Genomic DNA, 24,863 nt, shown 5'->3' with positions numbered 1-24,863 from the left:
TTTTGTTTATAGCTTATATTGGAGCAACTTAAAGAAATTTGCTGAGAGACTAATGTACCATCGACAACTAGTCTCCTGCAAAGCACGTCCTTATAAAATCAAAGAGCTTCTGAGTAATGAAATTGCGTATCCTATATATATAATCTTTAAAAATTTTTGGCTTCTTTTGCTGCATATGAAGAAAAACCTTTTTTTTTTTCCTTTTGGTGTAGAATGTTGTTCTGCCTAGCAAGAAGTATAACCTTTTAATTTATTTTAAACATTCACAGAAATGCAAATGTGGTTTCCATTTTCAGTGCTTGACTGACTTTATTGGACTTGATAATATTTATGTTGCTACATGGAATAAAATGTTGATTTTGTGTTTACTCATTCAGTGATAAATTATATTGTGTGCATATCATATATATGCATATTCATTCTGTCTATATGTCAGCAAATGTAAAATTTAAAACTAATAAAGCAAAATTGCCCTGGGTCAGCTTTCTATATGACATATATTTTCTTAGGCTAATGGTATATCTTAGCAAAAATTCTATTTTAAAAATCATTTAGAACTTGCATTTGCTGTCAGTTTAGATCAAGGCAGTTGTATATCAGTTACGGGGAGGGGAAGCCAAAAAAGATGTTAATCCATCTAGGTGAACTGCTAGCTGATTCTCTTCTTCTCAGCATATTTAACAAAGTTGTATGTCTGTCTGCCTGACTCTTTCGAGAAGCTAGCATTTGTGCAGAAGAAAACAGTGTCATTACCTACACTAAAGCTGCCTTTGTTCTGTCAAGTTGGAATACACACAGATAAAATTGTTTATTTAAATTGTACATAATCTTCCCTTAACAGTAATTCTTCTGATATCTGAATGTCCCTGAATAAGGAAGAATAGTTCAATGACCAGATAAAAGGCAGATGCAGAGTGACTGTTTAAGGCTTCTCTTTGCACAAACAAGAGATTTCTGCTACCTGATGATTAAGGACTGACTTGCCCATCTCAGATAAACCATTTTAAAATTTTCCTTCTCTCTTTGATGCTTCTCCTTAAGAATGCTCTCAGTCTGAGAATGTGTTTCTTTGAGTAGATAATGTTCTAATCTTATATCTATTTTTTTCTAAGAAAAGCCCAAAGCAGTACCTGTAGGTGGAGATGAAATGTAATAGTTGCGGCTATGCTACCCTTTTAGTGCTGTGCAACTCTAGTCCTCTGTTGTATTTTGAAATTGTGGGTTCTTTGAGGAAGGCAGCTTCTCCTTTGGAAGGCTGATCACAAGCCTCCTTTTGTAGCTGTTCCTAGATCCTGAATAGTTGTGGGTTTTTTTCTGGTAGGAGTTAATGCTTAATATTTTAATTTAATTAGTTCTCTTGCAACTGTCTCAAGCAGGAGGAGGAAATGTTCTGATGGAATTTTCATTAAATGCTTTGACTGTAAGGCTATGAACTTGAACTCAATAAGTTATATTCCAAGTCTGTTTCTAGAATCTAAATTTGTGAGTTCTTTTTTCCCAAACCCTTTAGCGTCTCTGGCTTCAGATGGATTCCAAGTATCAATTGAACATAACTAACATTGCATACATTGGGCCTCCAGATTGTACAAGTATGTCTTTCCCATGGAGATTTTACTGCAGGATCTTATGAAGAGACATACTTAGAATTAGATCTTCAAATCCTATGGTTGTTTTTGTTTTTTTTTTTAATCTGGCTGACAACTTTTCTAGAATTGTGTAGAGATTCATGGCAGCTTGTGTAGCTGTGTTAAAACAGCATTTGTTTTACTCTGTAACTAACAAATGGAAAATAAAGTGTAGTTTAAAACATTTTATTGCTGGTTCAAGAATGTTTGTCCAAACGCTTGTATTTCAGAAATCTACCGTTCTCCTCTATGTTTTTGCTGCTGCTGGAATGATAATAGCTTTTTTCCTGTTGATTCAAACATGTCCTTGGACATACTATGTATACTGTCTCTTGCCAGTGCCAGTATGGTATGCAGTTGTGAAAGAGTAAGTAAAGAATGCAATTTATTACTACTGTTTTATAAGACCAAGTCTGGACTTCCTTTTTGTAGAGAATTAAATTTTTCCCATAAATTTGGGACAAAAAGTTAGGTACAATTCTATTAAACTTCCTTCTGTGTTTCTGAGACATTCCGAAGGACTCTGGTTTATATTTTGGTTGACATAATGAGTAGTGTCCAAACTGACTAATGCAGCTGCCAATTCTAGAAGATATCTTTTCTATTAGCAAAAATAAAGTAAACTATTTCCATAAAAACATACTTTTAAACTTCTAACTGTCACAAGAGAGTTCTAAAATCTTTGCAAATACCTGTAGCAGCTGATTTATTTTGCAGAATGATTCTGCAAAGTGTCAAGTCTGCGCAACACCAGCCACTTTTGGGGAACACGTGCTAGTCATCTTGAGGAATGTGCTCCCATACTGAAATATATTTGTCTTGTTTGGATATCCTTTTACTCCAAGCCCAAAAGTACTCGTTACCTTCAGATGCCTTTTACTTTCTTGATCTACTGGCAGTTTGTAGATACTGACTCAGTATTATTCAGAGAAAATGAGACCAACTGCAGTTAGATAATGAGCTGTCTCATAAAGCATGGGAAAAGCTAACAAGTAGGGTTTTTCTCTCTCTAAACCTTCTGAATGTTTCATCAGTTATGACAGACATTAAGCACAACATAACCAAAAATATTCATATACTCTGAGTCAATTTGGGTGGTAGTGCATAATCTGAAGCTTGTACAAACACTGGTGAAGATGTGCCAAATATGGGAGGAAAAGGCTGGAACATTTTATTGTAGATTTTCTATCAAGTAAAACTGGGCAGAAGGATCATCTGGCTATCAGTCATGGGGTCTAACAATACCTCTAATTTTTTTTTGTGCTCTGACCCCATCCTTGCCATGTAAAGGTAAAATTAAGTTATTTCTGGTTTGTTTGTTTGTGGGGTTTGTTTTGTTGTGTGTGGGGTTTTTTTAATAAATTTTTTCTTGTTCCATCATTTTGAACAGAATTCCTGTCATTCAAGACCTTGCCACAAATGTTTTGTCACTTCATATTGGTCAATCTATAGGATTCCTCTTGGTTTGTATACTGGGAATTGAAATACTAGTAAGTATTTTATCATTATTTATCATCAGGCTATCTAATGTCTTGTGTTCTACCTCTTTGAGGAATTATTGTGTTTGATTTTCAGTCCTCTCTTGAATTTTGTTTTAATTAGGTCTTCAGCTTTTTCTACCGCTCTGCACTTACTGTTGGCCTTCTTGTCTTTGCTGGCTGGCCAGTGATCACACAGCTGTGGGGTCAAGCTAAGGTATTGTATTGCTTTGGTGAGCAACTGGATTGCATCTTAGGATGTTGGGAATGCTTTGGAATGCTGCTTTAGATTCTTATTCAATTATGCTCTTTTACCCATCTCTGTCATAAGTGAATTGCAGCAAAGCAAGGGAATTTAATAGGGTCTGGGTAGATCTGTTATACAGCATAAGTAATAAGAGTGCTTAAGAGTTCTGCTATGGGTCACCTGTCAGTTTTTTGTTGTTGATGACTAAAAGATGCTTGACTCAATCATATGAAATATGCATCATTTATCAAACTGTCGCAGTGAATGTGGTGTTGGCATGTACAATCGGTGAAAGTGTCACCATTGAACTAATATGATCATTTATTAGAAAAAAATATTGAAGATAATGGAAAAGCAGTTGTCAACTCATTATTGTCTGCAATCAGCTGGAATACACTGTTCCTCAGAGGCAGCTTTCTGTATTGTTTTTCCTAGGAAAAAAATCTCTACTTTTATGAAGTGGCCCAATATTTCATTTGAGAGACGTTTCTTCCATTAATTGATTCTAATATCTCTTATTTCAGGGGATACCTAAAACCTAGGATTCTGGGGTAGAGAAAAGGAGTCAAATTGTTAAGTCTTGCTCTCCAAGAACTGTCAAGATGGAGGCTTGTGTTTGTTAATTTACAATTTTTTGTTCTAGCTGAGTAATCAAGTAACTTGTCTTTAAGCTGGATATGCACAGATTGATGTTCTGTAGCATGAAATTTCCTTTCAGGAATATGAATTTGACTTGAGCCTGAAAAATTTAAATGATAACAGCTCTTAATGTTTTTAGCTAAATAAAACACCTGGGATAAGGTGGGTTTTTTTCCTCCTAGCAAAGAGTTTTGAGAACTACTTAGGTGATTATGGTGGCTAAATCAAATGGCATAGAGATGCAAAGAGTGGATAATGTTACTCTATTCTCAGAATATTCTCTCTCAATGCTGATTAAATAACTGCTGCAACCTTCTGAGGATATTAGTTTTATGCCTTCCTTCTGTAAAGTCAATTGTCAGATTTCTGGTGCCTGCAAAATGTGTGAAGGCCACACTTTGAGGAAGTACTTGTAAGTGTAAACTTAACTTTAATTACCATTGTCTTTGATGGGATTTTGACAGCTAAAGAAATTAAATTCTTTTCTGTATTAAATTGAAGTGCTGTAATACCAATGACCATGTGCTATTTTTTTTTTTTAGCAGATTTTGCTCCTTGGTGATGCAGGGTCTTTGGTCATGGGAGATGCTAGTAGCTGTTAGTTCACTGAAGTATTTCTTTATGATTAGACAATTGTCTGTCCACATGACCTCCTCCTTCTTCTTTTAGACGAAAGCAATGATCTGGACTCTCCTATGTGTGCTCCTGGCAATATTTCCATTAATGCCTGTTGTAGGAAGAGAACCAAACATTCCTCTGGTGTAAGAATCTCATCTTGTTCTTTAAATTTTTTATTCCCTCTTTGATTCAAAATTTAGACTGCATTTTGGTATGTGTGAGGAATTGTGTTATTGAAGGCTGGCTGAGACAGGAGTTGAAATTCAGAATTTAAATAACGTTGTAGAAACCTCAGTTATTCATTAATGAGAATAGGCTTTTAATTCTTTTTCCACTATCCATTTGGTCGTTGTGCTATTCTGTAAATCCTTGTCAAGGGAAACATTTCTCACAATACAAGAACTTGCACATTTTACAGCAAAATAAAGGGGATCATTAAAGGAGAAGCTTCAGTGGGGTGCAAATATGGTAAACAGCACTACCATATATAAATAAGAATTAAATCAAAAGCAGTATACTTTTGACAGCATCTTTCAGAATTTGTCTATCCAATTTTGAAAAATCTGTCTTTGAATAGCACTCTGTACCAATTGAGATAATCAGGGAAATAAACAGGATAGGCAGACCTCTCTTCTTCCTCTGTGTTTCCTGTGTCTCTTCTTTTTCCACTTGTGCTTCTCTGTCCTGAGTCGTCTTTTCTGGCATTGCTTGTCTGATTTTCTACAGTGGTTGATTTGCATTGTTTTTCTAGTACATCTTATCTGTCCCTCTCCTCTTATGAGCCACTCATTGGCCATAGGAGCGTTCTCTCATATCTGGGTGCAATGAAGGGTTGCCTGAAGGGTTAGGCTTGTGGTCTGTATGTAGTTCCTGCAGAAAGAGTGAATTTACCCTAGGGTGCAATGGTTCCTGCTGGCTGGTGGAAGGTACCGTGCCTCAACAGAGCCGGGATGCCTGATCCTCAGTGAAATATGGGATTTGAGCAGTAGTGTGTGATTGCAGGTAGAATTATGAGCCCTGATATTTCCAAGATTATTGACATTCTGCCTCAATATTTTCCGCTGTGTTTTAAATCTGTGTGTTGAAAACCCTTCTTAGTCTTGATCCTTGGGCACATTAGAAATATTCAGCACAGATTTGCTTTGGCTGTGTTACAACCTCTCAGCTGCATATACACATGTGTATTTCTGCTGGTCCAAACTGAGGTCTTTCTATTCTTTAGCACATATGTGCACAGCTTAGAAATCAAAATGGAATTAAATTACCTACAGATCTTTCTCTCTGACACTTCTTTATAGTCACCTTGCCCAGGCTGTACTTCCTTGTATTTATTCTTTTGATGAAACATTGTATCTTTGAAACACTGTCGTTGTCTCAAATTTTTCAAGGGAGTTTTGAAGCTGGAAAGGTTTGAAGCAGCAATTAAAAATATATGTGACAATTCAGGATGTTGCAGATAAGTTGATGGGGGAGAAGATACAAGAGGGAGAAATCAGAAAGCCAGTGAGAAATAGGTGTTTCTGTTCTTGGGCAGTGGTGCTATCTGTCAAGTCAGGGCTTTTCAGTACATTAATAAAACTTGTATGGTAGGAGCAGGGAGCTCCTGACTCAGCTCAGTCATAAAAAGGAAACATGGGGGTGAAAGCAGGGTTAGATGATCCAGGAGAAACCTGGAGACACTGAATATTCAGGATAGATTAGGAAAGCCAAAGCTCTCCTGGGGCTGAATCTGGAGGGAGTTGTCAAGTCGAACAAGACAGCATACAGTAGCAGAAGAAATTTTTGATTATGATTTCTGGGTTTTTATTGTTCTTTTGTTTTTGCAGAATAGCAGCTGGTTTGCTGACCCTCTTGATATCTTTCTTCTCGTTGGCTTCTCTTTGTAAAAGTGAAAATAAGTACAGAGATGATGAAGATCTGAAAGTATATTTTTATCAGGTCAGTTGTTACTTTTCAGTAAATTCTGAATGTTAGAGGGTTTTTATGTGCAAATTTTTACTTGCTTTCTAAGATCATGTCTCTACCAAGGCTACAATTTTCAAGAAAAAAAAAAGATTGCTCCCAAAAATTTTCTCCTTGGCTGTTTCAAGAGGACCGTGTACACGTATTTAAACACCATTATGCTGTGTTCCCTAAAGCCCATCCTGTGCATAGTTATACTGATTAATGTATAGATATGCATATAGATTTTTATGCTCTGCTTGGAGAGTTTGAGAGTTTGTCCTGCCTTTGGTCTGTGTTTATCACTTCCCAGTGATCTTTGCAGTAGTTGCATGTGCCACACTAAGGACAGATTTGCTGGTTCAGGGGGCTGAACTAGTTTCGGTTTCTGGCTGTGGAAAAATAATGTGAGATTGATACTGAGCTGGTGTTTTTGTTATTTAAGTCTTCTTTCAGGTGAATTATAGCTTCATGAAGTAGGTAGGTTTTTTCATGCTTAGAGCTAATTAAGTTCTAGAGAGCTTCAAGATTCTAATACCTTGCATGTCTGCTGTCCTGTTGTAGGGGTTTTTTTTTGTTTGTTTGTTTCCCCTCAACCCATTACAAGATAATAGTTTTATTTCAGGACCAGCTTTTTCTGTTATAATTTAGTGTGGGGTGGAGTTTCTTACTGAGCAAAACAATGCACTCATTATATCAGTGATTTAGGTAGGGAGCTCAAATTGGTTGAAAGAAGGAAGGGAAAGAGTAATGAATGCTTAAAATGGCTTTACCCAAGTATGAATGCATGTAAAATGTGGTGGTGATGTCTCTTAATTTTTTCAGCCTACATGTGGAAAGAGGTATCAGTTCCTTTCCTAAGCATTTAGAACATAAATTTGCAATACACACTGGGCAATGAATTTCTTTCTGGAATCCCTGAAGAAAGCTTACACTGGCTGGGGAAGTGAGGGAGCAGCCCAGTGGGCAGCTGGCCAACCTCAGCTCACCACAAACTGCTGCAGCATCTCAGGATGATGAAGAAATTGGTCTGTAGTAAAAAAGTAATGCCAGACTATTCTTGAGCAAACTTAGAGAATCAGGAAATTCACTCACAGAGTGATACTTAATTAGATGAAAATGTTCTGCCTGTTTATTCTGGAAGTAACATCTTCCTTTTCCTCCCAGCTTTTAAGATCATAAAGTTCCCCAAATTGCCCCTTAATCAGAAGATATTTTGCAATAGTAGCATCCAATTAATAAGTCTCTTAGATTTTTGTTTCAGTACCTTATTTGGGAATGGAATATATGGCACCCACCATTCATATTTTGGGTAAGGAAAGGATTGAGAGGTGTGAGATTATTGACATATCGAGGGATAAAGGGACATTACATAGGTGTTATATGTGTTTCTAAATAAATATCTTGTTTTGAGGTTAGGTTACATTTAGTTGCTTTGAAATGTACAGGAATACAAAAGGAAAATGCCTGTCAGAATAATGGTATTTCTAGGCAACAGAATTCCCTAATTCTACTTTTATTTTTTCCTTTGGACTTTTCAGTGGGAATGGGAAGGGGGACTCTTCAAAAATGCTCATTTTGAAATCCTGAGTTTTGATTTACAACTCTCAGACAGTTTTAAAGGTGAGATGAATCCCTTGGTCAGGGAAAAATACCTATTTTGCAGTGACAAATGGTGATCAGGCCACTGACAAATCAAATAGATAAGCACACTCATTCAGGTTCCTGCTCTGCATCTGACAAGGGATTTTTTAAAAGTAGGTTTTGCAGGTCCCCCATAAGTGGTGTTTAGAGGCAGTCATCAAATGATGTGCATTCTTCTGATGACACTGTCACTTAATGTTTGCGGTCACTAATGAGTTAAGCCTAAGCCAACCTAAACAATTCTTTGATTGTGTCATCTCTGAGAGGTCATTAAGGCTTCAGTAATGATGAGGACCAGAGTCACTGATGATCCATCAGCTAGACTGCTGCAGTGCTTACAGTACAACTTTATTTTGGCTAAAGAGACAGCCGGTTTCTCTTTGCTGTCCATTTCATAGGTGATGTTCAGTTTCTGCCACACTACTGAAAACATACTTTTTTCCTTGGTTGATAATGTTGGACCAAGTTATTATTCCCAGGATGCTTGGACTTCATGTGTGTCCAAGGTGATGAGCTTATTAGTTTCCTCCTCTATATCAGAATTACAGAATAATTTTGGTTGGAGAATACCTGTAAGATCAAGTCCAGCCATTACCTAATATTGCCAAGATTCATCAATAAACCATATTCCTGAGTGCAACATCTACATGTCTTTTAAAATAGGAGAGGTGAACAGTAGGAATCCATGTCACTCTGGTGGAACCAGGGGACAGGAAGGGTGTTTTCAACCAGCCTTGTGCCCAGCTGATGATGCTGGTTCTCCTACCATTCTCCCTATGGGTCCTTACAATGTTTGATGCTTAAGACCGCTCCCAACCAGAGCAGCTGGCAGTGTTGGGACTGCAGGTGTCACCCTTGCTTTCTTTGTAGCTGTGACCTACATGACCTAGGTATGTGTATCTGAGACCTCTGTATCTGAGACCTGCTCTTAAGTTGTTCAAGAATTCTCTCTGAATATTGGAGAGGGTTGTGAAGGATGAAGGGAGACAGATTCTTAGCTGGAGACTTCTGTTTGCATCTCTAAGTTTCTTCTGCACAGTTCCACAGTCCTGGAGGTGCTGTATTCCAAGAGCAGTTTGAACGTTACTTAAAATCCAAACACAGATTCTCAAAAGCACATGCTGAGCCCTTCCCTGGACACTGGCATAGATTTAGCAGCACTACATTGTGCTTGCGAATGTTCCCAGGCCGTCACAAGGCACAGGGTGTATTGTGGAGGGTGACACAAAGTCAGTGCAAAGTGACTTCACCACTGTCTAGGGGATATTAGAGGAATTACCAGAGCTCATGACACTAAAAAGTACTTGATAAGATTATCAAAGGCCCTGAATACAGCAAAAGTGTCCAAAATAAACATCAGAGATCTAAAAGGTCCGATTTCTTGAGCTTTTGGATTCCTAATGTTTTGACCTCATTTACTGATGTCACAGAAAAATATGAGGTATGTGTTCTTGTGGCCTGAAATTAAATAGAAGCAGCAGATACTGAGCACCTGTGAAACTTGTCAAAAAAGAATGCTGATGCTAAATGTGTCCTCTGGGCTGATCCCACCAGGTATCACTGCAGTCTAGCAGGGAAATAGCAGCTATTCATATGGCACAAAGTAATGGATATGAATGTAGTTGCTCTGCACTAAAAAGCCACAACTGCAATTACATCTTGTAATGCAGTTTTAAAGCACATGTTTGCAAAGTACTGTGCATGCTTGATTTGCCTTTTAGTGGAACTGCAGAGTTGTGAATAAATAGCAGTAATTGAAAACTTGGCTCAAGCATTTTCTTGGATAATTGTCACCTTTCAAAAATAACTGACTCATGGGGTAATTTTCAAAAGGTTTTTTGCCCTTGATGACTGAATGATGTCTCTTGAATTAGTCAAAGAAAAAACCTCTTTAGCTTCTGTGCCTCTGCAAGGCAGAGGGCTCTGCTTGAGGTGATTCAGTCAATTCAGTTGGGGGCAAAAAACCCAACTGCTTTCCATCTCTTAAAAGCCATCTCCAATTTGTTCTGCTGCTGCTTCTCCTCTTACAAGAGCGTTCCCCTTCTCCCTGTACCTGATTCTGCAGCAAGGCCAAAGGCTCTGCTTGTTCTTTGTGGCTGCTGTTTGAGGACAAATGCTCCTTGAAGAACTGGGGACATGTGGTTTCTGTGGTTTTTGGAAGTGTTTAAATAGTTACTCTTGACAAAGAGCATATCATGTCAAATCAGTGGTCCAAGTCACTTGTGTCTACTGTTCTAAAACAGCACAAATAAATAGTAAGAATGCTAATAAAAAGTAGTCTAGACACAAGTTTTAAAAAGCCGATAATTGTAAGTTATAAAAAGCTATGAATTTTGACACTGTCTTTAACTTCCTGTTCTTATGGTGATTCAGATGAGGTGTTTATGCAACTCTAAAGCATATTTACATATTTAGGATGGGATTGCGGAGATCCATACATTAATTTTGTGTTTCATTGCCTAATTTCTTCTTTCTAGATGTTCAGTGTTGCACTTTCGACATATGTTGTGAGCAGTACCCATAACAGTCTTAAGATCAAACAGGGATTACCTGTAATGAATCAAGTTATTAGCTGGATGACACTAGGTAAGAGAATCTTCCCCCTCAGACTTTTATGCTGTCAGTTTGTGGAGTCTGGGCTTGGGTGGGAGATGATGTCACTTTTTCATTAGCATCTTATTTTCCTTTATCTGACTGCTGGTAATGCTTCTGTATGTTTGCTTTCCTAAGTGAGTTTTTTTGAGAAATGTGTTAGTCTTCTAAAATATTATTCCTTTGTAAATCTGTGCTAAAATGCAAATACCTTTGAATTACAAATAGCTTTATCTTTTATATTGAGTGTTCTGAATATTTTGAAGACCACTTTTAGGGGATATAATGGAATAAATTCCATTTTTGTTTCACTTGGGGCCGGATGTGGGTGATCTGAGATGTTCTGCCATCAATCCAGTTGAGCACAGGGAAATGACCAAAAGTTGTTGCTCTAATTCAGTGTAAACTTGAAGCTGCAGCAGATGCCAGTGACCCTTGGGGTGTGGAAGTAATTTTGAGAGCTGCCTTGCAAAATACCTGTGAAATAATGATAGTGTATGTTTGATATCTAATTATTAAAGAATAAAGCAATTTGCAAGTCTGTGAATTTTTCACCACTCAAAAATCTTAGCATGATTAAACAGAGCAAATGGAATTGTTACTGGAGTTCTGGAATGCAGTGAGGCAATACCTTTTGTATTTCAGCTATAAAATAATTTCTATATGGCGCTATTAGAAAATGTTAAGCATTGTTTATCCCTGAGTGGTCAGAAATGTGGGATTTGTTTTAGAGCTAAACATATGCCATATGAAGTTTGATAGCAGCTTTTTGCTACAAGTTAAAATCAGGTATTTAAACATAGCTTAATGAAAGAACTGTGGCCCATGTTACCTCCTTGCTGGTTGTCTTGTGTGTTCTTGTACTCGTGACATTGTTTTAACTTAAGCAGATCTTGTGAATTTTAGCAATCCTGCTTCTGTTTGAGCAAATGGATTCAAGATTAAGTTCAGTGTGTGTGTGAGCAATGCTTTTTTAGTAATGTATTTTTCTTTGGAGCATTTTCCTTTCCATCATGCTCCCCTAACTCTTTGTAGCCTGCTAAGCTAAATGGGGGTCTCTGTGTGGATGAATTTCTTGCAGCTGTAAAGTCAATGAAATCGATCAAGTCCTGCTTGGCTTACTGGAGCAGGAATTGGGTGTAAAGGTTATATTTCTCTCCTGTGTAAGGATGAAAGAGAAACATTTTTCATTTAAGAGATGATTCAGGCAGTCAAAGAGGTTTAGAGTCTTGAGGAAAAAGTATATTAGAAATTCTCTTTGTTGTGGGTGGTGATAAAAATAAAACTAACAGTGAAGTAAACTCTAGGTACTCAAAATGTCTACTTGTTGCCACAGTAGTATTGAATATTTTAGCAAAGTCTTTCAGACTGAAAGTAATCATTCTATATGAATATGATATACAAGATAGGGGCTTTATGTACTTGCTGAAATTGCTTTCCATAATTAAACTCTGAAATAAGCAGGTAAAACTCTGAAGCATCCAATGTGTCCTCAATACTCCAATTATCCCCAATACTTTCCAATTCTTGGAAAGACATGACTTGTCATTACCATAACCACAACTGGCACCTGCCTTGTTGCCAGTGTGGACCACAAATGGGATACCATAAGAATTAAGGTACCAAACTCTACTGTAGCTTTTCCGAGGTTGGTGGGATTACAGGTGGTGCGACTCCTCTTAGTCTTTTTGCTTAGTTGTGGAAGAATGGCACTGTTACTGAACTCTCATTTTGCATCTCTGTGCACTTATAGAACTAGAAACACACAGTTATCAGTATTTGTTAATTAATCTGTTATTGTGTCAGGATAATAGTAATAATAGTTCTGAGGTATTCTAGGGAATTTTTGCCTCCCTTCTCAGCTATTTATACTGATTAATATGAAGCCTAACTGTTAAAATTTTAACTTTGACCTTTTTTTTTTTTTTTTTGAGAAAGACTGGTGTTTGAGGAACCAGGCAAATGAATTAGTGATGCCTGGATTCCTGCAGTGGCTTTAACTGTAGCACTGTATGGTTCATACAGTGCACTTAACTGCAAACATAGAGGCAAAACCAGGAGGTGTAACATCAATTCAACTGCTTCCCATGTTATTCAGAACTATCTTAATGTTAGCAGATATTTTGAAATGAATATATATTACGTCTTAAAATTTTCATCTGTGGAAATTTATCACAACAACTTGCCAAATTTTGAAGAATTTAGTGTCACAACTGTGTACAGGGGTCATATACAGAGGTTTGTGTAGTTCAGCCAGAGACCTACAGGTCTTTTTATGATTAATATCTGATGTATCAATCTAAGATGGAAGAGAGAGACTAATTATCAGCTACTAGCCACTCATCTGTTCTCATCTGTGATTGCACTCAGAGTGATACACATCTGATATGTTCAGTGTCACTCACAGAGGCCAGTTTGCCATGCTGAATTTATTTCCAGCTGTTCTGACTTTCAGTGAGGTCCTTGGAGTTCCCCCTTGAACTGGGCCTTCTTGGAGCCCCTTGAAGTCACTTATTCTGTAACTGTAGCAGTGGCCAAGGCTGAAAGCCAGGAAATAAAACATACTGACCCACAGGAATTAGAAACCTCCTCACCTCTCTTTGATTGATGTGTTTACTGTAAATACTAATGTATACGACAATGATCATCACAAGCAAGTACTTTCCATATCTTACAGTTTCGTGTTCCTTAGAGTGATTATTAATTTTGGCTTACTGTTGATGCAACCTTTGAATGATTCAGTAATGAAGTTACTATACTGCAATCAAGAATCACATGGATGTTATTTGTCAGCATACTTTTTTATAAACATGCAATTTTCATGTTTTGAAAAAAAAGGGTTTAAAGATGAAGTCACAGCAATGCTTTCTCCTTCTCCCTTTCCCTACTTCAAGCACTGGCCATTGTTCCTGGTTTTCTTCCTCTTTACTCACTTTTGCAGTAGCTGAATTCCTAATCTAATTACAAAGGACAGAAGGCCAGGTTGGATGGGGCTCTGAGCAATCTGGTCCCCCATGGCCGGGGGGTTGGAACTAGGTGATCTTTAAGGTCCCTTCCAACCCGAACCTTTCTGTGGTTCTAATCCAGTGGAGCAGTGGCTTTGACTGCAGTCTTTGAGCTGCCGGAGGTCCTCAGGGCAATGGTAGGTGGTTTTCAGAGAAGTATTAGACAGTTTGACTGGGTGTCCTGGTTGGGGGGGAGGTGAATTTTTCCAGGGGGATGTGGGCAGTCCAATCAGTGATCAGCTTTTCTGCTGACACCTGGATTGGTCACTCAGAGGTTTGGACACGCCTCTGAGGACACAAAGAGTTAAAAGCAGGAGTCTGGGGGGCTCGGCCTCTTTTTTTAGATCTCGGTTTCAGCAGAGAGACATGTGAGGCTTCTTTCCCCACCCAGCCACGAGGCTGGGTGGGGGAGGGGAAGCACGTGGTCGGCTCAGGTAAGCCGGAGCCCCCGGGGGGGGAGAAGAGAAGGGACAGGACTGGAACTGAGCTGCCCCGTCCAGGATGGAGGGGTGGAAAACTGTGGAAGTGCCTGCTGTGTGTGCTCACCCCTTCCTCCCCCCCAAACTCTGGGAGAAGTTGCCCAGCCACGTGGGGGTTTGCCGAGCCTGGGAGTGCCTGAGCCTGCAGCACCCTGCCGAGAAAAAACTGTTAACCCTTGCTTGGCAGAAAGAAACTTTTCTTAGACATTGATTCTCATGACTGGTGGTTTTCGGAGAGAGGGAAGCGGCCTGGGACCGAGATGATAAAGCATGATTGGAAGGAACTCGATAGAAGAATGAGAGGAGTAGCCTTGGAGCTGGACTTTTCTTGCATAATGTCAGCCATGGACTGAACTTAAGTCTCTTTTGAACATAAACTGCATTTTTGGGTGGATGCAGCTGCCCTTGCTTTTGCTACAGTGACTGGCACTTGAAGAGTTGGAGCGAGCAGAGAAGAGAGGGGGAGGGTGAGGTGGTGCCCTCTGCCCTCAGGGCAGACCTGCTCCTGGAACCCCGGCCCCTGGGTAAAAAGGGGAGAGCTCGGCATGCAGCATCCTTAAAAAGCCCTGTATGCAGTTTTGGCCTATGAGACAGCGGTGAGAGCGCTGGACATAGGAAAAAGAGAGTGTCACCTTAGCAGACTTCTCCGGGCGGTGCTATAGGTGACATGGAAACACATAAGGGGTGGACCCGTGTTTTCTGAGGAACAGTCTGTGGTGCGAGAGAGACTCCTCTCTCCCTTGCTGAATTGAAGATTAGTTTGTTTTTGAGTGGTGATTGTTTAATCTAAAACCCAAGAGTTGGTCTTTGAAGAGTGATGGGTGGGGAGGTAGAAACTGGGAGAAGAAATGTTCTAAGAAGTTTTTATTTCTGTCTCTGTGTGTGTTTAAGAGTATTTCTGTCCCTGTTCTTATGTAATTAATAAAGTTTTGGTGGGTTTTTTTGTTTTCAAGATTTAAGCCTGCTCTGCTCTGTTCCTGATCACATCCCACAGGAGTTGTTAGAGAAAAAAACATATATTCATGGGTGCACTAACATCTGGCCAGTGCTAACCCATGACACTGGGTTTTAGGGTAGTGCTTCTGCATCATCTTAAAGACTTATTAACATCAGTTCATGAGAAATTATAAAGACTGTGACTTAGAAAGATAGGGAATACAGAATTGAAAGTACTTTTGATGAATGTGAAACATTCCAAACATTGGGTTTTCTTTAACAAAAGTAACTTCTGAAAATAGAGGGTCATATATGATATGTATTGAATTTCTGTACATAAAACGTCAAGATTTGAGGGAAGTTATCTTGTTACTGAGGATGAAATGTTTTGCATGTTGTGACTGATGGATCTTCTCTTATTGCAGTTTCTTCCCCAGTGTTGCTGCTACTGAGCCCCACGTTTCTCTTTGAGAGACTGTTTAGCATACTGCTCTCCCTGATGTCCACCTACCTGCTGCTCAGCACAGGGTACTTCATTCTTACTCTGTTTGAGTTGTTTTTACATATGAAAATCCAGGACTATATGTAAAACTGCTTCATCTCATGCACATTTCTGTTAAAGGTGTAACACATGCTTCGAACATGTATCTCCTTGTTTAGTTTACTAAATAAAATTTCAAGGGAACCTTCACGTTCTTCCTTGTATTATAAACACAGTTTGTTGACATTCCTTTCAGCTAGACAAGGCAGTGACTGGAAGGGTGTGTGTTCAAACAATCTTGCACCAAAATAAGCAAGTCTGGTTTAGTTTATGCCTTTTGTTGTTTTGATGTGTGCTGTTCTGCTCACAAAGGGAAATAGCATCTCTCCCAGCTGGTCAGCACCAGTGTCTAGTTATGGCTTAAATGATGTGTGCCAGGAAACAGGTAGTCCTAAAATGAGGGGAAATTGTATTCTGAGAGATTTTTGTGGAAGTAATTTTTTTTTCAAAGGGATGTTGTTTCCCGTAACAACTAGACTTTGCCTCTTTTTGGATAAAAGTCAGTTCCTCTGATGTTTTAAATGAGGAAAACACTGTCAGCCAACCCTTTCTTTTTTTCTCAGACTTGGTAGCTCTTAAGAGCATAATTAATGGGGAGTATAGGAACTGTTCTTTCTGTCTTCCCTCCCACTTATCCTCTGGATTTAATTACACTGGAAAATTAAGTGGAATAAAACATCTTGCAGCAGACATTTTGCAATAGCTGCCTCCTGTGGATACTCTCATTTTAGTTGAAGCGTCTCCCTTTTTTTTCCAGTCTTCTGCCTCCCCTTCCTCCCACTTCCCCATTAAGATTTTGATCCTAATGTTACTCCTGACTGCACACACATTCTTACACTCAGCCTTCTTAGCCTGTGCTGGCTACTGGATGAAGCACCAATGTTGTTCTCTCTGAGGCTGGCAATCTCCCTCTTTGTATTTTGGCCCTGCACCAGACCATGTAAATGCTGACAGCTCTGCTGTCTTCCTACAGTGTCCAAATAGATGAAAAAAATTTGGAGTAATTCGTAAAAAAGAGAACAAAATCCAAGGCACTGGTGCCAGAAGTGTCCAGTGTTTCTCTCCTTGGTGCACTCTTCTGTCATGTACTGATAACCCAGCGCATTGCCTGGGTAATCGCAGCACCTCTCCAAGGGTGGTTAAGTGGAAATACCGAAGCCAGCTGAAGAGCACGGTTGTGTACAACCACTTGTCACCGACTCTGTTCAAGATATTTAATCTGTAGGCAAGTGTGGCCCATTCTAAGGGCTGTAGTGTTTCTGTTACTGACAGCATAGCTGTTTCATCTTCATGTTTAGCTGCCTGTTGTTCTGATAATTAAAGTGGAGATGTCTATTCAAAATCTTTTGTTCTGGTTTGAAACTGCTTTGTAGCCCAACAGAAACAATATCAAGATTGATTGCAATGATTTCCTTATTTTTTTTGATAAACAGGTGTTTGTCTAAGAAGGAAAAAATAAAAAGGGAAACACAATCTCATCAGTATTACAATTTTATTCTGAAAGAAAAAAGCCTGGGAGGTACTGTGAAGTGCAACTGGAGAAACTAAATGTTATCCAATTTCACTGTACACCCTTATGTTTTCTGGGGGTATTAATGTCTCACATAAATACACTCATACTTTGGAATTTGAGCGCTGTAGGAGCCAGAAATACTCCTCAGAGATTGGGGTTGTAGCTAGAACAGCTTAGCGGCCATGGTTAGTGTGACTTGATGCTGCTGTTGTGAAGGGCTGGAATACAGTGAAGAAAGGAACATTTCACTGAAGTGAAGTTTAATGCTCCTTTTATTATACAGATGTCTCTTTCCTTAGAACCAAGCTGAGATCACCATAATGAGTTTGTGTGATCAGATCCTAAAGAGATGCAATCTCTAGCTGCTGTTTAAGTTGAATTGTAACCCCTCACTTCCAAGTCACTCTCACTGAAAAATACTCCATTTTGCAGAAAATTAATGTCAAATATGGAGTTTTTTCTGTTTCTTTTAACTTTATTCCAGTTTTGTTCAAATTAAAAAGAGCACTCATCCAGCATTGTGGCAGCCATTGAACTAAAAAATGCAAGCTATGACAAAGCTCTGTTTCTCCTGCTTTTGCCATTTAACTGCTTTATGGCTTTAAAATTCAATCAGCTATGGGTATTTGGAAATGGGGAAAGGAAGAGAATGCCACTATGTCTTGATATATCCTTTGTGTGAAGAAAAAAGAAAAGAAACATTTCAGCATTTGACGTTAATTAGTTGTGAGTGACTGCCCTTACTGTGATTATTACATTACTTTTCAGATATGAAGCTCTCTTTCCACTGGCACTGTTTGGTTTGATGTTTCTGTGGATAAATATGGAACAAGAAGCACTGCAGCACTATGGTCTTTCACTCAAGCCAAAGGTAACAGCTCTTGATAGAAATATCAATTTAATTAACAGCTTTTTTTTTTTTTTTTTGAGGATCTAATAAATATTCTGAATGGTTTTTAGAGAGCAACACTTAGCATTTCTTTTCACTTTGGGAAGCTAGTATTTGTAGTCATGAACTAGGAATATGACCTTGTAAGTGAGATTTGTAATTCATGTTATTGATGATATTGCACATCAGAGCCATTTCTAGGAATGCAGGAAGACAGTCTGCCTTAGCAGGACACAGTGGTTTGGTCTGTAGGCCACAGAGCTGTCTCTGTCACGTGTAGTGATAATTCAGCATCAGGTACAGTAACTCTTCAGAGTAAGTACAATGTCACTGTCCTTTTTTTGGTCTAATCACAGACTCACAAGTGAGAGACTGAAAAGAAATTATTTGATTTCTGAAAAGACCTGTAGGAAATATTAGAAATTTTAATTTGACTTTGTCCTCTCTTTGTTCAAGGATGGAGAGTGATTTCTGTTTAGACTGATAAGGAACTGGAGACCAACTTGGAACTAGCACTTTTTCAGATTTGCCTGGAGGAGAAAAGGGAATTTTGTAATCAATGCAACTTCTTCCACCTTAAAATGTAGCATATTGTCGACAATTTGCAAAGGCCATGCTGCTCACACTGCAGCTTAGCTCTTAGGTTAGGTGTTTGAACAAACTGGGGCTGTGCCACTGTTTTGGTCAGATCCAAAGTGCCAGTTAGAGGGGTTTGGGTCCTTGGAGCCAGGTGGGTTTGCACCACAGCTCTCCCTGGCTTCTCCCAGATGAGCCTCCCTGGCTACACATGCACGGGAGTGGCCAGAGTCACTTGAAAGGAAGTGTTGGTACACATCTTTTCTTCCTTTTGCAGCTCCTAATAATTAGGGAAACGTGAGCCAAGACAGTCATCAGAGCAAACCTGGCACATACAGTGGGTTTGTGGTGCTCTTACAAGGAAGATAGTTTTGAAAAACAGAAATAAAACCAGGAACTACTTTCTATTTATGCTACCTTTACATATGATAATTTGTGTAATTGTTTTGTAGCATCTTAAACCATAGGGATGGAATCTGAATATCAAAATTACAATTAGTGTGATGCCATGATTGTGACTGAAGGTGTTTAGCATCTGTGGGATGTATTTTCTCTTCCACTGTAGAACCCACTCTATCTTTTGCATCTTGTTACAAGGCATCTGTGATGCTTGCCTGTCTGCTGTTAGTCTGGTGTTCTCTTTGTTGTAAAATAAAATTCTATTAAAGTAATGTTAAACAGTGGTGAACACTTTACTAATCAAATGCAAATAAAAAGAACATAGATAGGCTAGAATTATGTTTTAAGTTGTCGTTCACTGTACGTCAACATTCACTTGAAACTTTTGGTTTCAAGTGAAAGGAACAATAACGCTTACCCCTGCTTCCTGTTTTTACATTAGAAACTATCATCCCTAGAATGCCTTTTAATATATGCTGCAAAGTAAATCTTGTATTAGAGAATTCAGCTCAATTCTCTGATGATGAGAGATTAATTTAAATTAAAATGTTATCAGTCTTGAATGTCGATGATTTGATTTTTTCTTTTTCCCAATGTAAAGGAGTTCACTGACTTCTTAAATTCCATGAAGATAATTTCTCTTCAAGTCGAATGATAGTGTGCTGAGGACTGAGTAAAGGAGATAGAGAGTATTTTACTATTTTCACTCACAAAATAAGTCAAATGAGGATAATTGCAGTCTTTTATTTCTGAGGATCTTTATCCATATGCTCATGTGAGCAGTGGAAGTGTATGTGTGTAGGAGGAATATTTCTGATGAAGAAGGATGATTATAAGTCTAAGGCATAGAAGTTCATTTTTAGTGTAGATAACAGCGGAAGCTTCGCTGTTCATTTGATCATCTCACTTGTACAGTCTTTCTGGCAGATTCATTAATTCATTGAAGTATAATGAAAACATGGGAAGTGCAGTCCTTATTATAATACTGTAATAACTGGTGATAGGGAAATAGGTTTCTTTCTCATCCATTTCAGTAAAAATACGGTGGCTCTGTCCAAGTCCATTAGTTGATATTTGGTGTTGATTCCTTTTGCTCTCTTTGCAGCTTGCTGTTTTCAACTTCACCTGTGCTGTGGATATAACTCAGTTTCGACAGCTCCACCTGGACGATGTCCGGAGGTCCTTCTTCTTTGTATCCTTTGGCTGGCTGCTGCACTCCAGGGCAAAAAAGGGTTTGTTTCAAAAGGACCTACAGTGAAAATTTGTAGCCTGGTACTCACTGAGAACAGAAGCTGGTAAAGATGATTTGACTCATGTTGCTCAAAAGGCAATGGTCTCGTACATTATGCATTTTTATCAAGTACTTAAAAATGCACTGGTTTAGAATCTGGCTCCATGCCCACTTATGACCTTTGCAGCTGAGGTAAATTTTCTTCTGAGTGGTTCTGTTTTCAGTTTGGTTTTGTTTGATTACATTTACATTTTGGCTGGAGAGAACTTGCTCACCTTCACAAATCAGTTTAAATAGGTGATATTAAAGTTATTAAGTTGATATTAAAGTAATTCTTGTTTTTAGAGCATGGCAGTGTGTCAGGAAGCAGATGTTAGGTAGCAGGCAGATGAAACAAGAAGAAATGTTCCTGCAGGTTTGTAGTGAAACATGTTACCAGAATCTGGCCTAGAATTATTTATATCACAAGTGATTTCTGCTGTTAGAATTTATATGGTCTTAGGAGGGAAGAGCTGTTTGTTCACTAACACAGCAGTTAGTTTGCATTCCTGTAACTGACACTGCAGCTGATTTTTTCTTTTTTTAGTCCTGTACATTGGTAACATTGTCATTTTTCTCTTTCATTGTGAGACTGCAATTAAGTGAGAGCTATTTGCCGGCAAGGATGATGAATGCTAAATGGGAGACAGAATGAACCAGTCTAGGACATAGAGGGGTTTAGTGCAGCTGAGTTACTGTGTGGGGAGGAAGTTCCTCTGGGGAGGAACCAATACTGGTTCCTACAGAAACAGGCTTTATAGTTCGTCAGATAAGCAGATTTGAGAGGGTGGGTCGCAGTTGGAGTCCACACTTTTGGAATTTGGAACTGTATTGCTGGACATTGGGAACCTACAGCAGAGAAAGTGTAACAGATACCAATTTAAGAAGGCAGATTAATGCTAAGAAAGAAGGCAAAACAATTTGCTAGGTGTTTAATGTTTGTCTTTGCTTTATTGTACCTAAAAAGAGCTGACATACCTTGCAACAAACGCATCCATTTCATTTGCTATTTTAGCAAAACATATGCTAACTTTAGTAAAGCTACTGCTGTCTGTCAGTTGCTAAATACTAGTAAAAACAAATCAACTCATCCAACTGTATTTTTAAAGCTCCAGCATAGTACTTCCTTAACACTGGAATGTAGCTGTGCTGGTTTTAGCTGGAGTTAATTTTCTTCACAGTAACTAGTGTAAGGCTATGTTTTGCATTTGTGATGACAACAGTGTTGATAATACAGTGCTTGCACAGAGTCAAGGCCTTTTCTGCTCCTCACACTGCCCCACAAGTGAGCACTACTTCATTCTAAAACACTTGAATGTGTTTTGCTCAGCACCTGAAGAAATAACCAATTTGCAAATCTCCTTTACCTGCTCAAAACATACTGTGACTTTTTTTTTTTAATTTAGGTGCTGTTTAATGTTTAGAGACAATGATATTAGAGGAGAAACCTTTTCTGCTAGAGCAGTCATACTGCAACTACCACCCTGTGAACTGTGTGTCTTAAGGTTGTCCCAAGGCTCCTGTGTCAGGCCCAGTAGCTGGCATCTGCTGAGAAGTCTCAGAGCCTGGTCTTTGAGGAAAAGATTCAGATTGCTCATGCTTAGCATTTGGATTAGATGTGTGTGTTACTGGTATTTTCTTGTTCGTTTTATTGCAGACCTGTTCTTATAAATCTCAGAACTGCACTAGGCTGTTACACTGCTGTGTTACTGAACTCAAAATTATGTGATACTCTTGGGAAGCATGATTTCTTCACTTATGCTGACCTAATCCTTCCAAAATATTGCATGCAGAATTCCAATGATCCCACTCAACAGTTGGTTACAAATTGTTTATGGAGAGACTTAAATGATCCAGTGCAGGAGCTGTAACAGCAGTAAAAGGACCAGAGGGAGCTCTGGCAACAGCAGCCCATCCTCATTGGCTTATGACCCTCTTATTATGCAAAATAGGATAAAAACTATTCTTCAGCTGAAGCCATGTGAGCTAGAATAGGCTCCATTGAGTTCAGGAGCAAGAAAAATCCCTTTCATGGGCTCATGTTGCAGCAAGTGTTGTATCTAGATGAAAAAGGTCGGGTTTATCAAAAAACTTGTAGCTGTACAGATACTGCTGGAGTGATCCTCCCTCGAGTGAGGAAGAAAATGGGAGTCCCATACTGCCATGGGTGGACTCAGCATATTTCTTTGGACAACAACTCCAGAGGATAGCATAGGGACCTCTAGCCTTTTTTAAGAGCCAGCTACCTCTTCCATGGTCAGTTCCTCAATGAAGCCATCTCTTTTGGTGTGCGGAACACGTGCATGTGTCATTTCTGCAAAAGCATGGGTTTGAAGTGCATAGCTGGGTTTCTGGTCCAGGGATTGATGCCTTAAGTTTTAGCTTTCATGTTTTCAGATCCTCTTCTGCCTCGGGGTGTAGCTCTGAACTTCACATTAAGTGTTAGTCAACTCTCTTCACAGAAGTAGGTAGACAAAAATCCTTTCCTGCTGAAGACTAAGGACAACTTTCAGGCCCAAAAGCATGAACAACAGTGGACTGAAGAGAGGAAACAAGAAGGATGAGTCCTCACAATCTGAAGCTGTAATTGGACAATTAAATCCCAATATGCAAATAGACCAAAATTTATAAAAGTGTAAGACCTTGTAACCAGTTGTCTATTTTGTAACCATTCTAAGGTCCACCTTGGGTGTAGCCCGGGTCAGGCCATGTCCTGCCCAAGGTGTACCCTTAAAGGCCTTTCAGTAAATACCTACTTTATTCTCTTAGCTCTGTCCAGTCTCTTTTTAGGTCAGCCTTCCCAAGGCATCCCAAAAACCAGCTGCAGCTTTCTTACAGAGGCCTCAAGACAGGCTCTAAAACCTTACCTAGGCAGTATGTGTGTTTTAAAATTGATACAGTTGTGTGTAAAATCTAGGCTAGAGCTAAAAAATACTTTCGATTTCTTAATGCACTGTAAACCTGTAACAGTGGGTCAGCTTCTTGTTGGTTTCATGATCGATTTTGAAAGTAAATTGGAATGAAGGAGGATAAATGCTGGTTTTATTTTATTGCAGCCATTTCTGTGGTGTATTTTCCTTAAACATATGTAGGTTTTCTTCATAGTGACAGCCTTTTTTGGCACTGGAAACATAGCTTCTATTAACAGGTAAATTTTATTAATTTATTTGGCACACAGAGTACAAAGGATTCTTCCTGCAGTTGACATACTAAATATAAATGTAGTTAGAAAAATCAGGGCAGCAGAATCAAAGCAGTAATCAGTGGAAGCATAACAATTTATTTTGCTTCTGCTTTCTGTAACATCTTCCCCAAGAGCCTGAGGTTGTTCCAGTTCCATTAGATGTTATCAACAGGATGAGCAGAGAGAGCTTGGTTGCCCACCAACAGCACGACACCTTGAAAAACATGATCAGACAAAAATTGTAGAGAAAGAAAGGTGAGGTTGGCAGCCCCTGCTGATTTAATATTTCATCAAGAGAAGATAAAATTGGAAGCCTTGTTTAAAAATGTATATACAACCCCATGTGTTACAGGGTAGTTAAAGGCTGGGGGGTTTTTTAAATGGAAAACACCATTTCTAAGAGATGTCATGTCTTTTTCGTGTTTCTCTAGTTTTGATCCTGCTTCTGTCTATTGTTTCTTGACTGTGTTCAGTCCCTTCATGATGGGAGGCTTGCTTTTACTGAAGGTTAGTAATCTTAGCTTGGTGAAATTTTCTCAAAGAACTGTGGAATAAATAACGTATCACATACACGGTTGTTACTTTGCTGTTCACAAAAAAATAGCTATATATTTGAGCTTCATTAAGCTTCTTAACCATGTGTGAAGCTTTCAGCCTTTGTAGTGTTTCTAGAGAGATCATTTTCTTTCCCAAAAGAGCAGCTGAAGTGCATGGAAGTGTAATTTAACAGCGTTAGGTCAGTTTATTGCATTAAAATGGAAATTTCAAATGTTGAAAATACTTCAATAATTTTTAAAGGTATAAGTTTTTCTGTAGTATAATATCAACAGAAACATTGAGGATGTATATAATTAGCTCTATCTATATTACATTGAATAGAGGCATTGAATGTTCTACTGATTAGTTTGTCATTTACAATGGCTGTTATTTTCTATATTTTTTAGTAGTCTGTCAGAGATTGGATCGCACTTCTGGTTTGCAAGCAAGATGTGGTAGCTCTTTTCTAGTATTTGAGTACAGGATCTGCCAGAGGGGTGAAGAAGAACACTGAATTTGTGGGTTGTTACTAAAATAAGCAGTATTTCCTATCTCTCCTTTTCTGCTGCTTTTGTCCCAGGGAAAGGAGACTGAAGTTATAGGTACACTGCATGTTGTCTCACAGGACACAGATCAATAGTGCAAGCATTCTGGATGTGAGCAGTCAGGTTTTATACACTGCTCACATAAGGACTGCAAATCAACTATGGAAAGAGGAAAAGACAGCATTCGTGTTTTCTAGTTTGTTTT

General features: G+C 38.7%; 1 protein-coding gene across 3 annotated transcripts in view; it reads left to right on the top strand.

Moving 5' to 3' along the window:
* Positions 1 to 24,863, top strand: part of PIGN (phosphatidylinositol glycan anchor biosynthesis class N) — a 127,335-nt gene that overhangs the window by 63,081 nt on the left and 39,391 nt on the right. For all 3 annotated transcript variants that reach the window (XM_063400681.1, XM_063400689.1, XM_063400672.1), the window contains exons 15-25: positions 1,856 to 1,992; positions 3,016 to 3,115; positions 3,228 to 3,320; positions 4,659 to 4,750; positions 6,434 to 6,545; positions 10,670 to 10,778; positions 15,630 to 15,732; positions 18,027 to 18,129; positions 20,228 to 20,314; positions 23,485 to 23,540; positions 24,008 to 24,083. In XM_063400681.1, the coding sequence (XP_063256751.1) occupies positions 1,856 to 1,992; positions 3,016 to 3,115; positions 3,228 to 3,320; positions 4,659 to 4,750; positions 6,434 to 6,545; positions 10,670 to 10,778; positions 15,630 to 15,732; positions 18,027 to 18,129; positions 20,228 to 20,314; positions 23,485 to 23,540; positions 24,008 to 24,083 (1,068 nt within the window). The remainder of the gene's footprint in view (positions 1 to 1,855; positions 1,993 to 3,015; positions 3,116 to 3,227; positions 3,321 to 4,658; positions 4,751 to 6,433; positions 6,546 to 10,669; positions 10,779 to 15,629; positions 15,733 to 18,026; positions 18,130 to 20,227; positions 20,315 to 23,484; positions 23,541 to 24,007; positions 24,084 to 24,863) is intronic.

The sequence above is a fragment of the Prinia subflava genome, chromosome 1 (assembly GCF_021018805.1).
Source record: "Prinia subflava isolate CZ2003 ecotype Zambia chromosome 1, Cam_Psub_1.2, whole genome shotgun sequence".
NCBI lineage: Eukaryota > Metazoa > Chordata > Aves > Passeriformes > Cisticolidae > Prinia > Prinia subflava.
This window is presented reverse-complemented; position numbering and strand designations above follow the sequence as displayed.